Raw genomic sequence first — 13,059 nt, 5'->3', positions numbered from 1 at the left:
GCAAGTGCACAACTGGATCTAAGCCACAGTCTTCAACAGAAAATGGCAGCCTATGCATAGACCAGTGTAAACGGGTGATAAATGTCAACTTAATACTGGGTTTAGTGTATACAAATCCCACTTAGTCTTGAAAAGCATGGCTGCCTGAAGATCATTTTGTAAACTTTATAACTGAGTAAACTCACACAATTTGGTGGGAAAAAACCTACACATGAACTCCTCGAAGGAAGGGTGGGATATAAACACAATCATCTTTCAAAAAGTGTTACAGAACCTCAGTATTCCCTTAAGGAAAAGCTTTTTTTCTGGAGATCATGTTTAGTGATCCACCAACATCACTTAGGCCAACAACCACTGCTGCAGTAACATACTATAGATCAGTGGTTCTCAAACTTCTAGCACTGGGACCCATTTTTGAGAATGAGAATCTGTCAGGACCCACCAGAAGTGAAGTAATGACCAGAAGTGACATTATCAAGCAGAAACATTTTTAACAATCCTAGGCTGCAACCCTACCCATACTTACTCACAAGTAAGCCCAATTTACTATCATTGTTAAATGCATATACAAAGCAGCCTGTTAAAAGTACAGATCTGTCACATTTCTCCAAAGCAGTCACATGCCATGGTAGCATCAAGTATTATATTGATATATTATATCAATATTAAATATATTAAAAATAAAATATCGAAATGATTGGGGATCCACCTGAAATTGGCTTGCAACCCACCTAGTGGGTCCCAACCCATGGTTTGAGAAACACTGCTACAGATTATCACTATACACTTGATTAAACTTCTCTCCATAAGAACAGCCCCACTGGATCAGGCCATAGGCCTATCTAGTCCAGCTTCCTGTATCTCACAGCAGCCCCACCAAATGCCCCAAGGAGCACACCACATAACAAGAGACCTGCATCCTGGTGCCCTCCCTTGCATCTGACAAAGCCTAATTCTAAATTCAGGAGGTTGCACATACACATCATGGCTTGTAACCCGTAATGGATTTTTCCTCCAGAAACTTGCCCAATCCCCTTTTAAAGGCATTCAGGCCCCCTGGTTCTGGTGTTATGTGAGAGCGTAAAGAGCATCTCTCTACCCACTTTATCCTTCCCATGCATAATTTTGTATGTCTCAATCATGTCCCCCCTCAGGCGCCTCTTTTCTAGACTGAAGAGGCCCAAATGCCGTAGCCTTTCCTCATAAGGAAGGTGCCCCAGCCCCGTAATCATCTTAGTTGCCCTCTTTTGCACCTTTTCCATTTCCACTATATCCTTTTTGAGATGCGGCGACCAGAACTGGGCACAATACTCCAGGTGTGGCCTTTCCATCGATTTGTACAATGGCATTATAATATTAGCCGTTTTGTTCTCAATACCTTTTCTAATGATCCCAAGCATAGAATTGACCTTCTTTACTGCCACCGCACATTGGGTCGACACTTTCATCGACTTGTCCACCACCACCCCAAGATCTCTCTCCTGATCTATCACAGATAGCTCAGAATCCATTAACCTATATGTGAAGTTTTGATTTTTTGCCCCAATGTGCATGACTTTACACTTACTTCCATCGAAACGCATCTGCCATTTTGCTGCCCATTCTGCCAGTTTGGAGAGATCCTTCTGGAGCTCCTCACAATCACTTCTGGTCTTCACCACTCTGAAAAGTTTGGTGTCATTTGCAAACTTTGCCACCTCACTGCTCAACCCTGTCTCCAGGTCATTTATGAAGAGGTTGAAAAGCACTGGTCCCAGGACAGATCCTTGGGGCACACCGCTTTTCACCTCTCTCCATTGTGAAAACTTCCCACTGACACCCACTCTCCGTTTCCTGGTCTTCAACCAGGTCTGAATCCAGTAGAGGACCTGCCCTCTAATTCCCTGACTGTGGAGTTTTTTCAGTAGCCTTTGGTGAGTGACCGTGTCAAACGCCTTCTGAAAGTCCAGATATATAATGTCTACGGGTTCTCCCGCATCCACATGCCTGTTGACCTTTTCAAAGAATTCTAAAAGGTTTGTGAGGCAAGACTTACCCTTACAGAAGCCATGCTGATTCTCCCTCAGCAAGCCTTGTTTGTCTATGTGTTTTAAGATTCTATCTTTGATGAGGCATTCCACCATCTTACCCAGTACAGATGTTAGGTTGACCAGCCTATAGTTTCCCGGGTCCCCCCCTTTCCCTTTGCCCACGTTGTTAGTGCTGACATGCACCACAACTGCTACCTCCTCCCCAGCCTCCTCTACCAGCCTGTCTAGACGAGTCGTGATGTCTGCAACCTTCACATCGGGCAAGCAAGTCACCATGGTTCTCACATCTGTCGCAAACCCCCCTCTCTATGTTTCTAATAATCGAATCCCCTGCTACAAGGAGCCCCTGACCCCACCCCTGCCGAGGAGTATCCTGAGTGCATTCAGATACGGGCCCGTCCCCTGGAGAAGGGGTCCCCCCTAGGGGATTGCTTCCCTCCTCTCCAGGATGACGTCTTCCAGCCCCGAGACTTCCCACCCGGGCAGCTGAGGAGCTGCGCACCTGAGGTTGGGACAAAGCCATATCGTCCCTGGTAGTCTCCCCACGGTCCTTCTCTGCCTGCCTCTGCTTCTCCAGGTCGGCCACCAAGGCTTCAAGGGAGCAGACACGTTCCCTGAGACCCTGGAGCTCCTTGCACCGAGGACACACCCATGACTTATGCCCCAGAGGCATATAGTCATACATGTGGCACTTGATGCAAAACACTGGATAGCCCCCATCCTGCTGCTGGCTGTCTGACTGCATAGCTTTTTTATTTTGTTTGTTTTTGTTTAGGAGTACTTAAAAAGCTCACACTGGTTAGCAGCCCTCTTCTCAAGGGAGGAGAAAGGGCAGTATCTGGGGCCCTGGCTTCCTTGCCCTGCTGCTGAACTCGCACAGATGCTAAACTCGTGGTGCCTTACCTGGCACTTCGTTCCCGAGGCACTTGGTTTCCCAGAGACCACACGCGCTTCTTCAGAGAGGCTCACGCAGTGGCAGGCACGAGTTTTATACTCCTAGCTAGCTCCTCCTCCCTCCCTCCTTGCTGATTTAAAAGGCGCTGGTCCTCCCAGGTGAGAGTTCCCTGAATGGGGTGCTTGGATTTGCCGAATGGGGCTCTTATCAACTCCTAAAGGTCAATTTCTATGACCTAAAGGACAATGACTATGCTAAATTGCCCTGGCTGGGTGGGAACTGGCCCTTCCTAGGTTCTTACCCTCCTACTTCAGTTCTCTGTGGCAGGACTGTTTTTTAACCTCAAGTTGCTTTTTTATTTGAGTTTAAACTGCACTGGTTTAAGAGTTTTTTGGCTTGGCAGAACTCAAACACTAAGGTTTAAATCCTGTTTAGACCTGCTAAAATCTTGCTTTTATTAAGTGTGCACCTTTATTTTATTTATTTATTTACTTATTTATTGCTCTCACCTAGAGCCTGTGTATTAATTTACTGAGCCTTTAGATTATGTTCTATCTTAGATTAAGTTTAACTTGTGTTAAGTATAGGATTAATTTAAACCAAGTAGAAAAACTTGCTTTCCTCTTTATCCTCCTCTGTTTTATTTATTTTTCCAAGTGCCTGTACCTTGGGCTCTTACTCACAAGTAGGACTCTGCTCCTGCTCAGAGTAGACCTGTACACGCACTTACGTATTTATTTTTATTGCCCTCACCTAGCTCCGGTGCCCCAACTTGCTGGACCTTAGAATCCCTCCCTCAGGTTAGATTAGGTGCTAACTTACGTAAAGCTTAGGTAAAGCTAAGCTAAAGGCAAAGCTAAATTTCAATGTTGATCTAAGGTTGACAAGGTTAGAAGACAAAGTTAGAAAGAGTATACTTACCTTCTCCTTCTCTTCCTCCTCTCCTCTTCACAACTTCTCCAAAACTCAGAGGTCCACTTGCCTTCTCCTTCTCCTCGCACAGATGCTAAACTTGCGGTGCCTTACCTGGTACTTTGTTCCTGAGGCACATGGTTTCCCAGTGGCCATGCGCGCTTCTGCAAATTTCCATGAAATTTATCACTTAAAAAAAGAAAAAAAAAGAAAAACTTTACCTGTATAGTAATTGAGGGATCTGCCCTGCATTCACATCTGTACCATTATTTGATTTCTTGGAACTCTTAAACTGGAAGACCACACTGAAAGAAAGAACATTATTGAAACAGCAGTTGTATTAACTTCATTCAGGACACATATCAACCCCCCCCCCCCAGGTCAGAGATGCCATGAGGAAAACAATATTTACCCATCATCAGTAGTAATAGAAGCTTGTCCATGGGACCCACAATCACTGCTGGGACCAGACACTCGTGCCCAGGCTACATACCACCATCCAGCTTGCAAAATAACTGGTTCATCAAACATCATTGCATACTTTTCCCTGAAACACACACACAAAAATCTAATCAAATGGTTGTTCAGTTTCATAACCCATGACAAAAGAAGAGAAACCCAAATGAAATACAATGCATCTGCTAATATTCCCAGCTTCAACTGTAATGTTGTTTTGGTATTTAATTATAATAGTATAATGAATATGGTGGAGTGGGGATGGCAACATCCCAGATTCTTCAATGGAAGTAGACTGTCAAGAGCACAATCTACGATCAGTGCTTCCCAAACTTACCTGGCCAGTGATGCCCTTCCCCAGTGCTCAGAACCTGGAACTGAATGATTATGCATCATACGATGACATTGTTGCCATTCACTTCTGTGTCTGGAGGCCTGCAGTGACCCTACAAATGGCAGTAAGAGGCTCTGGGCGGGCTTTGCTAAGCATGAAAACTGCACACAGGAGCTCTGCTTACCATGCCGAGCCTCCTGCTGCTACCTGCAGGGTCATGTTGCAGTTTCCCTGCCAGATGGTGGGCATCCCACGACACTCCATGGCATTGCAACACACACTTTTAGCACTTCTTTTCTATGACTGTCTTAGCGTGTGCACTGCCTTCTGCTGGATCAAATTCAATGTGCTCTTTGCCATCTATAAAGCCCTGAACTACTCTGGGTCTACATACTTGAGATGACTTCCAGTACATTCTCTAAGCTCACAGATAATATTCTCATAAGTTTACTGCCTATGCGCCAAGTTAAGACTGTACTGGAACACAGCAGGGCACATTCAGTGGCTTCTCCTGCACTGAGCAGTCTCCTCCCCTTGAAGGTTTACCACAGGCAGAATAAGCATCTTCCAGAAGTGGTTTAAAACTCTGGGTGGCATTTAAGTGCATTTTGGTGATAAGTAGCGCAGTTCTCCACTATACAAACATTTCATTTCCTCAGAACTTGACTTCAGTCATATTTAAAAAAGAAAAGCAATGGTAACTCACCCAACTTTGAAGAAAAAAACAAAACTACTCAAATGGTAAGTCTTAACTAAAAAATGGTTTAATGAAATACAAGATGTCAAAACAAATTTTATGTACCTTTTCAATAGAACTACTTAAAAAATATTTTTGTGAAATCTGATGAATGGTTATATTTTAAAATTATGTTTACCTGTCAAAAAATTTTAAATATGGAAACAATTCTCTAGTGAAGTAAAAGCAATTTTATTGATTTATTTTTACCTTGCAGCACAATCATATGCCAAGACATCAGTTTCTGCAAGAAGGTCACCATCAGTTTCATGATCACCTCCATCTGGACCCAATTCAAACAGCTGAAAAAAGAAGTCTTTAAGAGTTTTACTTTAATGTTTCATTTATCTTTCACTTTCCCCCAATTCACTTCAGTAAATTTGAGCTGTCCAAATTTATCAGTCAATGTACCACGATTAAACAGAGCTAAAATGTACATCAGTGAAGTGACATTAAAACAAACATATGGCAGAAACATAAAAATAAGCTCATCAAGCTACCATCAATGAGTACATTGAGGGAAGCACTACAAAAGCAGAGAACTAAGCTAAGTAGAATACTGCAATCAAGTCTTGACCCACCAAGCCCAATATCACCCACAAGCTAAATAGCTGGCACAGATCCAAGCAGCGCCATAGGGCAGGCTGGGGCTCAAAACTGAGTAAGAGGAAAAATATCCCTTAACCTGAGGTGACCTCATGTCTGCATCTAACCTGTGCTGGATATAGCGCAGGCCAGTTGGTCAGGCTGTTCCAGGACAGTTTAGGATTGGGTTGCCCAAATGATCTGTTTCAAGTTTTATTCAATGTTCTTCTCTAATGTTGCTGTTCCGTATTTTACATAATTTTTTCTTTAATTTTATTGCAATTGAGTTAACAGAAAAGCAGGGCAATGACGACAACAAATAACAGTTCCAATAGTGTCATGTTTTATTCAGCAGTTCCTAAACATGAATTCAGGAGACTTAAAGCCTTGAATATCAGTTGCTAGGGGAAAGTGTTATTGCCCTGAAGCCTTGCTTGTGGGTTCCCTGAAGTATCTAGCTGACTACCGCGGCAAGCAAGACACTGGGTAACATGGAATTTTGGGATGATTCAGTAGAATTTTTCTTGCATGTTTAACGTGCAGAGTTTTTTCTCTACAGCTAGAAAAAAGTTACAATCACCTCTGAGAAGCACATCTAGATCTGAGTCTGTGTTCACTGCAGAGCTGTTTTGGAAATGTTATACAACTTTTCTACCTGAGACACTCAAGGCTTTGCACAGCACAAGTACACAAAATTACAAAGTAATACTAGGCAATGCAGAAGCACTGTTTAGTGCTTCATCTAGTTTTGCTTGGATGCAGATTTTGAATACAGCATCCTTTGTTATCCCAATAGGTCTAATCCACATGAAGTAACTTCTTTCCACAAAGACAGCATGGGTGTGTATGTCCAACATTTACAAAAGAGAAGTAGCAGAAGTAAACACTCAGCATTCACAGCAAATAGGTGGTCTTCAACAAAAGTTGAAAGTACACATTTACAACAGTTTCCCAACTGAGTCTGAGACACTGATGTTTCAGGGTCGACTCTTTCCCAAACAATAATAAGACATACCAAGTCTCCCCCAAATGAGGAGGCTGGTTAGAAGGAGGTTGAAAGGGAGGGTAAAAAGAGTCCAATCTCTCCAGAGTGCATGGAGGCTGCTTAAAACAACAGTAATAGAGGCCCAGCAGAGGTGTATACCGCAAAGAAAGAGGGGCTCCACTAAATCCAGGAGGGTGCCCGCATGGCTAACCAGCCAAGTTAGAGAGGCTGTGAAGGGCAAGGAAGCTTCCTTCCGTAAATGGAAGTCTTGCCCTAATGAGGAGAATAAAAAGGAACATAAACTGTGGCAAAAGAAATGTAAGAAGGTGATAGGGGAGGCCAAGCGAGACTATGAGGAACGCATGGCCAGCAACATTAAGGGGAATAATAAAAGCTTCTTCAAATATGTTAGAAGCAGGAAACCCGCCAGAGAAGTGGTTGGCCCTCTGGATGGTGAGGGAGGGAAAGGGGAGATAAAAGGAGACTTAGAGAGGCAGAGAAATTAAATGAGTTCTTTGCATCTGTCTTCATGGCAGAAGACCTCGGGCAGATACCGCTGCCCGAACGGCCCCTCCTGACTGAGGAGTTAAGTCAGATAGAGGTTAAAAGAGAAGATGTTTCAGACCTCATTGATAAATTAAAGATCAATAAGTCACCGGGCCCTGATGGCATCCACCCAAGAGTTATTAAGAAATTGAAGAATGAAGTTGCAGACCTCTTGACTAAGGTATGCAACTTGTCCCTCAAAACGGCCACAGTGCCAGAGGATTGGACCATAGCAAATGTCACGCCTATTTTTAAAAAGGGAAAGAGGGGGGACCCAGGAAACTATAGGCCGGTCAGCCTAACATCCATACCGGGTAAAATGGTGGAATGCCTCATCAAAGATAGGATCTCAGAACACATAGATGAACAGGCCTTGCTGAGGGAGAATCAGCATGGCTTCTGTAAGGGTAAGTCTTGCCTCACGAACCTTATAGAATTCTTTGAAAAGGTCGAAAGGCATGTGGATGTGGGAGAACCCATGGACATTATATATCTGGACTTTCAGAAGGCGTTCGACGCGGTCCCTCACCAAAGGCTACTGAAAAAACTCCACAGTCAGGGAATTAGAGAACAGGTCCTCTCAGGGATTGAGAACTGGTTGGAGGCCAGGAAGCAGAGAGTGGGTGTCAATGGGCAATTTTCACAATGGAGAGAGGTGAAAAGCGGTGTGCCCCAAGGATCTGTCCTGGGACCGGTGCTTTTCAACCTCTTCATAAATGACCTGGAGACAGGGTTGAGCAGTGAAGTGGCTAAGTTTGCAGACGACACCAAACTTTTCTGAGTGGTGAAGACCAGAAGTGATTGTGAGGAGCTCCAGAAGGATCTCTCCAGACTGGCGGAATGGGCAGCAAAATGGCAGATGCGCTTCAATGTCAGTAAGTGTAAAGTCATGCACATTAGGGCAAAAAATCAAAACTTTAGATATAGGCTGATGGGTTCTGAGCTGTCTGTGACAGATCAGGAGAGAGATCTCGGGGTGGTGGTGGACAGGTCGATGAAAGTGTCGACCCAATGTGCGGCGGCAGTGAAGAAGGCCAATTCTATGCTTGGGATCATTAGGAAGGGTATTGAGAACAAAACGGCTAGTATTATAATGCCGTTGTACAAATCTATGGTAAGGCCACACCTGGAGTATTGTGTCCAGTTCTGGTCGCTGCATCTCAAAAAAGACATAGTGGAAATGGAAAAGGTGCAAAAGAGAACAACTAAGATGATTACGGGACTGGGGCACCTTCCTTATGAGGAAAGGCTACGGCGTTTGGGCCTCTTCAGCCTAGAAAAGAGACGCCTGAGGGGGGACATGATTGAGACATACAAAATTATGCAGGGGATGGACAGAATGGATAGGGAAATGCTCTTTACACTCTCACATAATACCAGAACCAGGGGACATCCACTAAAATTGAGTGTTGGGCGGGTTAGGACAGACAAAAGAAAATATTTCTTTACTCAGCGTGTGGTCGGTCTGTGGAACTCCTTGCCACAGGATGTGGTGCTGGCTTCTAGCCTAGACGCCTTTAAAAGGGGACTGGACAAGTTTCTGGAGGAAAAATCCATTATGGGGTACAAGCCATGATGTGTATGCGCAACCTCCTGATTTTAGAAATGGGTTATGTCAGAATGCCAGATGCAAGGGAGGGCACCAGGATGAGGTCTCTTGTTATCTGGTGTGCTCCCTGGGGCATTTGGTGGGCCGCTGTGAGATACAGGAAGCTGGACTAGATGGGCCTTTGGCCTGATCCAGTGGGGCTGTTCTTATGTTCTTAAGTTTTATATTTTATATAGCCTAAGTATGCTATCAAACTTAGAATATATAAAGATCTAGTAAAAAATGTAGAAGACTACTATTTTTAACAACAAACAACAGTAATTTACCATGGAGCTCCATGCCATATCCTGTATTAGTGATGAATCCTTATTACATGATTTTCTTTAATTATACTTTTAAAATCTACTGGTTTGTATTCTAACTTATTGTAGAGAACTCCATCATAGTTGCACGAGCTCAGTTCTTCTGGAAACAGAAGGAGCTCTCAAGGGCCCTATTTGCTCAGATACAACCCACTAAGGGGCATTTAGATAGAATAGTCAACAGAAGAGTGGAAATATATTATCCCCAAACCAATAAACATACATTTCACTAAATTCTAAAATTTGGGCTGCAGTCATACACACACTTTCCTGGGAGTGTTCCATTACACTCAATTGTTACACTTAATCCATTACACTCCTGTTGGAAGAGCACTTTTTTGGCAGCATATGCTTGCATGTTTGTGTAATCTGGCTTTCTCAATTTACAGCTTGATCAAGTCATAATACAATCATTCTAAACCTCGATTAAAACATCGTTCAGGAGACTTCTTACCTTTATTTTAGCAGTGTATTCACCCCTGCCTCCAAAGAGGCCAAGACCACCAAGTAAAATGTCAGTATCAGCACAAAAGCGGATGGCCTCGACTGAGTGTGCTGAGTAACCCCAGCCCCCTCCATGACCTAAAAAACACAAACACAAAAAGGCAAGTCTTTGCAAAAAGCAGACTCATGCAGTTCATACATAGGAAATATTCACAATTAAAAGTTAGGTAGATACTTTCAAATCTGTTGACAATACTATAGTCTTCTTTGGAATACACTTTCATCACAGCTTGAGTTTCCTCCTCGGTGTTTGTCACACCCATTTTTAAGTCCTGCATGGCAGCCAATGTATCAAGACAACCTAAAAAAGGAAACACACAGCAGAACACACTGTCAGATTGATTAGTGATTATACATCAGATGCTACTGAGCACATGCCCTTTCTTTCCCAGAACATACACTACATGTTAAAAACAGAGGACATCTAAACCAACGAGTAATGGACTTTGAATTAATTCTCTATTTGAGTGATCAGAAATGGAAATCAGATGCGAAATCAGATGCAGGAGAACCTGTGGGAGAACCTGGAGGCAGGGTAAAGCAGCGAGGTGGCCAAGTTTGCAGATGACACCAAACCTTTCCAAGTGGTGAAGACCAAAAAAGATTGTGTAGAGCTCCAGAAGGATCTCTCCAAACTGGGAGACTGCATTTCAATGTAAGTAAGTGTAAAGTCATGCACACTGGGGCAAAGAATCAAAACTTTACATATAGGCTAATGGGTTCTGAACTGTCTAAGACAGATCAGGAGAGAGATCTTGGGGTGCTTGTGAACAGCTCGATGACAGTGTTGACCTAATGTGTGGTGACAGTGAAGAGGGCTAATTCCATGCTTGGGATCATAGGAAAGGCATTGAAAATAAGACAGTTAATTGTAATGCCATTGTACAAATTGATGGTAAGGCCACACCTGGAGTAATGTGTCCAGTTCTGGTCACCATATCTCAAAAAGCATATAGTGGAGATGGAAAAGGTGCACAAAAGGGCAACCAAAATGATTACTGGGCTGGGGCACCTTCCTTATGAGGAAAGACTATAGCATTTGGGCCTCTTCAGTCTAGAAAAGAGGCGTCTGAGGGGGGGCATGATTGAGACATATAACATCATGCAAGGGATGGACAGAGTGGACAGAGAGATGCTCTTTTTCCTTTCACATAACACCACAATCAGGGGACATACACGAAAGTTGAGTGTTGGGAGAGATAGGACAAACTGAAGAAAATATTTCTTTACCCAGCGTGTAATTAGTTTGTGGAACTCTTTGCCACAGGAAGTAGTGATGGCATCTTGCCTGGATACCTTTAAGAGGGGACTGGACAAATTTCTGGAGGAAAAGTTCATTATGGGTTACAAGTCATAGTAGGTATGTGCAAGCTCTTGGTTTTAGAGGCAGGCTGCCTCTGATTGCCAGATGCAGGGAAGGGCACTAGGACGCAGGTTGTGCCTGTTGTCTTGTATGCTCCCTGGGGCATTTGGTGGGCCACTGTGAGATACAGGAATCTAGACTAGATGGGCCTTTGGCCTGATCCAGTGGGGCTCTTCTAATGTTCTTACAAAAGAAAAATCATCAGAATTTACTGCAGAACAAAATAATCCAAGGACAACTATGTCAGTCAGGTTGCCCAATTGTATTTAAAAAAGGCAACCAACAGCTCACATCCTTAAGAGACAATGCTGAACACAAATTTGAATGAGCTGTGAAAAGCACACTGACATCCTCAGAAGAGTGGAATGTATTTACTACAATTTTACCACTGGCACTAACGCTACCATAAAGCACACTGATTTATTTATCACATTTTTTTATACCAAGCCGGCACACTTTTGCAGCCGAAAAGGCTATTCTGAAGCTTACAGAAGCAGTGAGCAGATGTGTGCTGCCTTCTGCAGGCTTCAGAAAGCCCTCCAGAAGGGACCGGAACACAACTCTGGTTCCCTTTGGAGGACTTGGGGCTGAAGATTGTGGATTTGTTTGTATCTGCAGGGGATCCGACAATGGATCCCCCATGGATACCAAGGCCCCACCAGTACTACCTATTGACCACAAAACATATTCCCAGCAGTTTAACTGTACCATAAAGGCATAACTATGGGGATAAAAGTTGGTTAGATCTTTGCATTAGATCAATGCACCATTTATTTCAACAGAGAAGAGCTTTTCTTAAATCCTTAAAAGAACAAGTACAAATCCCAAGTATCATTCAAAACCCTCACTGAATTACAAATAAAGCATAATTTTCTAAAAGCCAACATTATATTTGATCTAAACTGATTATCTAAATCAGGGGTCTCCAAACCCCGGGCTGGGGGCCAGATGCGGACCGCAACAAGCCTCTATTCAGCCCACAGCCAACCTCTTGTCCCCTGAAAGCATCTGGCCCACTCAACTGTACATGACCAGAGCTGCTCTGGTTGTGTCTGGAGGGTGTTCTGAGGGCCAGAGAGGTTGAATGAATGAGCCCATTCATTTATTCACTCATCTAAGTTCCATCTCTAATTTATTTATTTAAATTTTATATTTAAATTTTTTTCCGGCCCTCAACACCACGCCAGATATTTGATGTTTGGAGACCCCTGATCTAAATAATCCAAAAACTTTATTTTTGTCTTCATACTAATAATTGATACCTAGAATGTGCAAAGCGGCATGAGATCTTGTTGTCAGAGCTTTGGATCCTGTTGGAAGAGCTAGTTCTGGACTTAGAATACTACAACGAGATTGCATGTCAGGGGCAGAGGGAAGTCTGGAATCAGCCACAACTGCATTGTAACTCCACAGTTCTTTTGTATTTGGTCGAAACCTGACCAAAAAAGGAAAAAAGTTTTGATATAACAAACTTTGAAACACGAAATGTGTAAAAGTCTTCCTTCTGTTAATTTAATTTATCTTAACTATGGTTCTTACACCAGAGAGTTCTCATCCCTACCACATGTCATACTACAATCAGTTCAGTGTTTATACACATTCCATCTCCAGACAAGAACAAGAGATAGCTGTACGCAAAGGCTGTGAGGAGGCAACAGTACATCCTTTCTGAAACAAATCTATCGAAGTAGCAGCTGATTAGGATTTTTAGGTCAGGAAACATTTTTTCAATCCTGTGCACATTTACCTAGGAATACGTCTCACTGACAGAAGTAGGATTTACTTCCGAGTAAACACACATA

The 13,059-nt window shown here is 43.2% G+C and overlaps 1 protein-coding gene across 1 annotated transcript in view; it reads right to left on the bottom strand.

Annotated features, from left to right (window-relative positions):
- Positions 1-13,059, bottom strand: part of MYCBP2 (MYC binding protein 2) — a 187,656-nt gene that overhangs the window by 110,554 nt on the left and 64,043 nt on the right. The window contains exons 23-28 of the mRNA XM_066618790.1: positions 12,520-12,692; positions 10,070-10,195; positions 9,845-9,972; positions 5,574-5,665; positions 4,250-4,384; positions 4,059-4,142 (exon numbers count right to left, since the gene is read on the bottom strand). Coding sequence (XP_066474887.1) covers positions 4,059-4,142; positions 4,250-4,384; positions 5,574-5,665; positions 9,845-9,972; positions 10,070-10,195; positions 12,520-12,692 — 738 coding nt within the window. The remainder of the gene's footprint in view (positions 1-4,058; positions 4,143-4,249; positions 4,385-5,573; positions 5,666-9,844; positions 9,973-10,069; positions 10,196-12,519; positions 12,693-13,059) is intronic.

This window comes from Tiliqua scincoides, chromosome 3, assembly GCF_035046505.1.
Source record: "Tiliqua scincoides isolate rTilSci1 chromosome 3, rTilSci1.hap2, whole genome shotgun sequence".
NCBI lineage: Eukaryota > Metazoa > Chordata > Lepidosauria > Squamata > Scincidae > Tiliqua > Tiliqua scincoides.
Note: the sequence above shows the minus strand (reverse complement) of the source record. Positions and strands in the feature narration are given on the sequence as shown.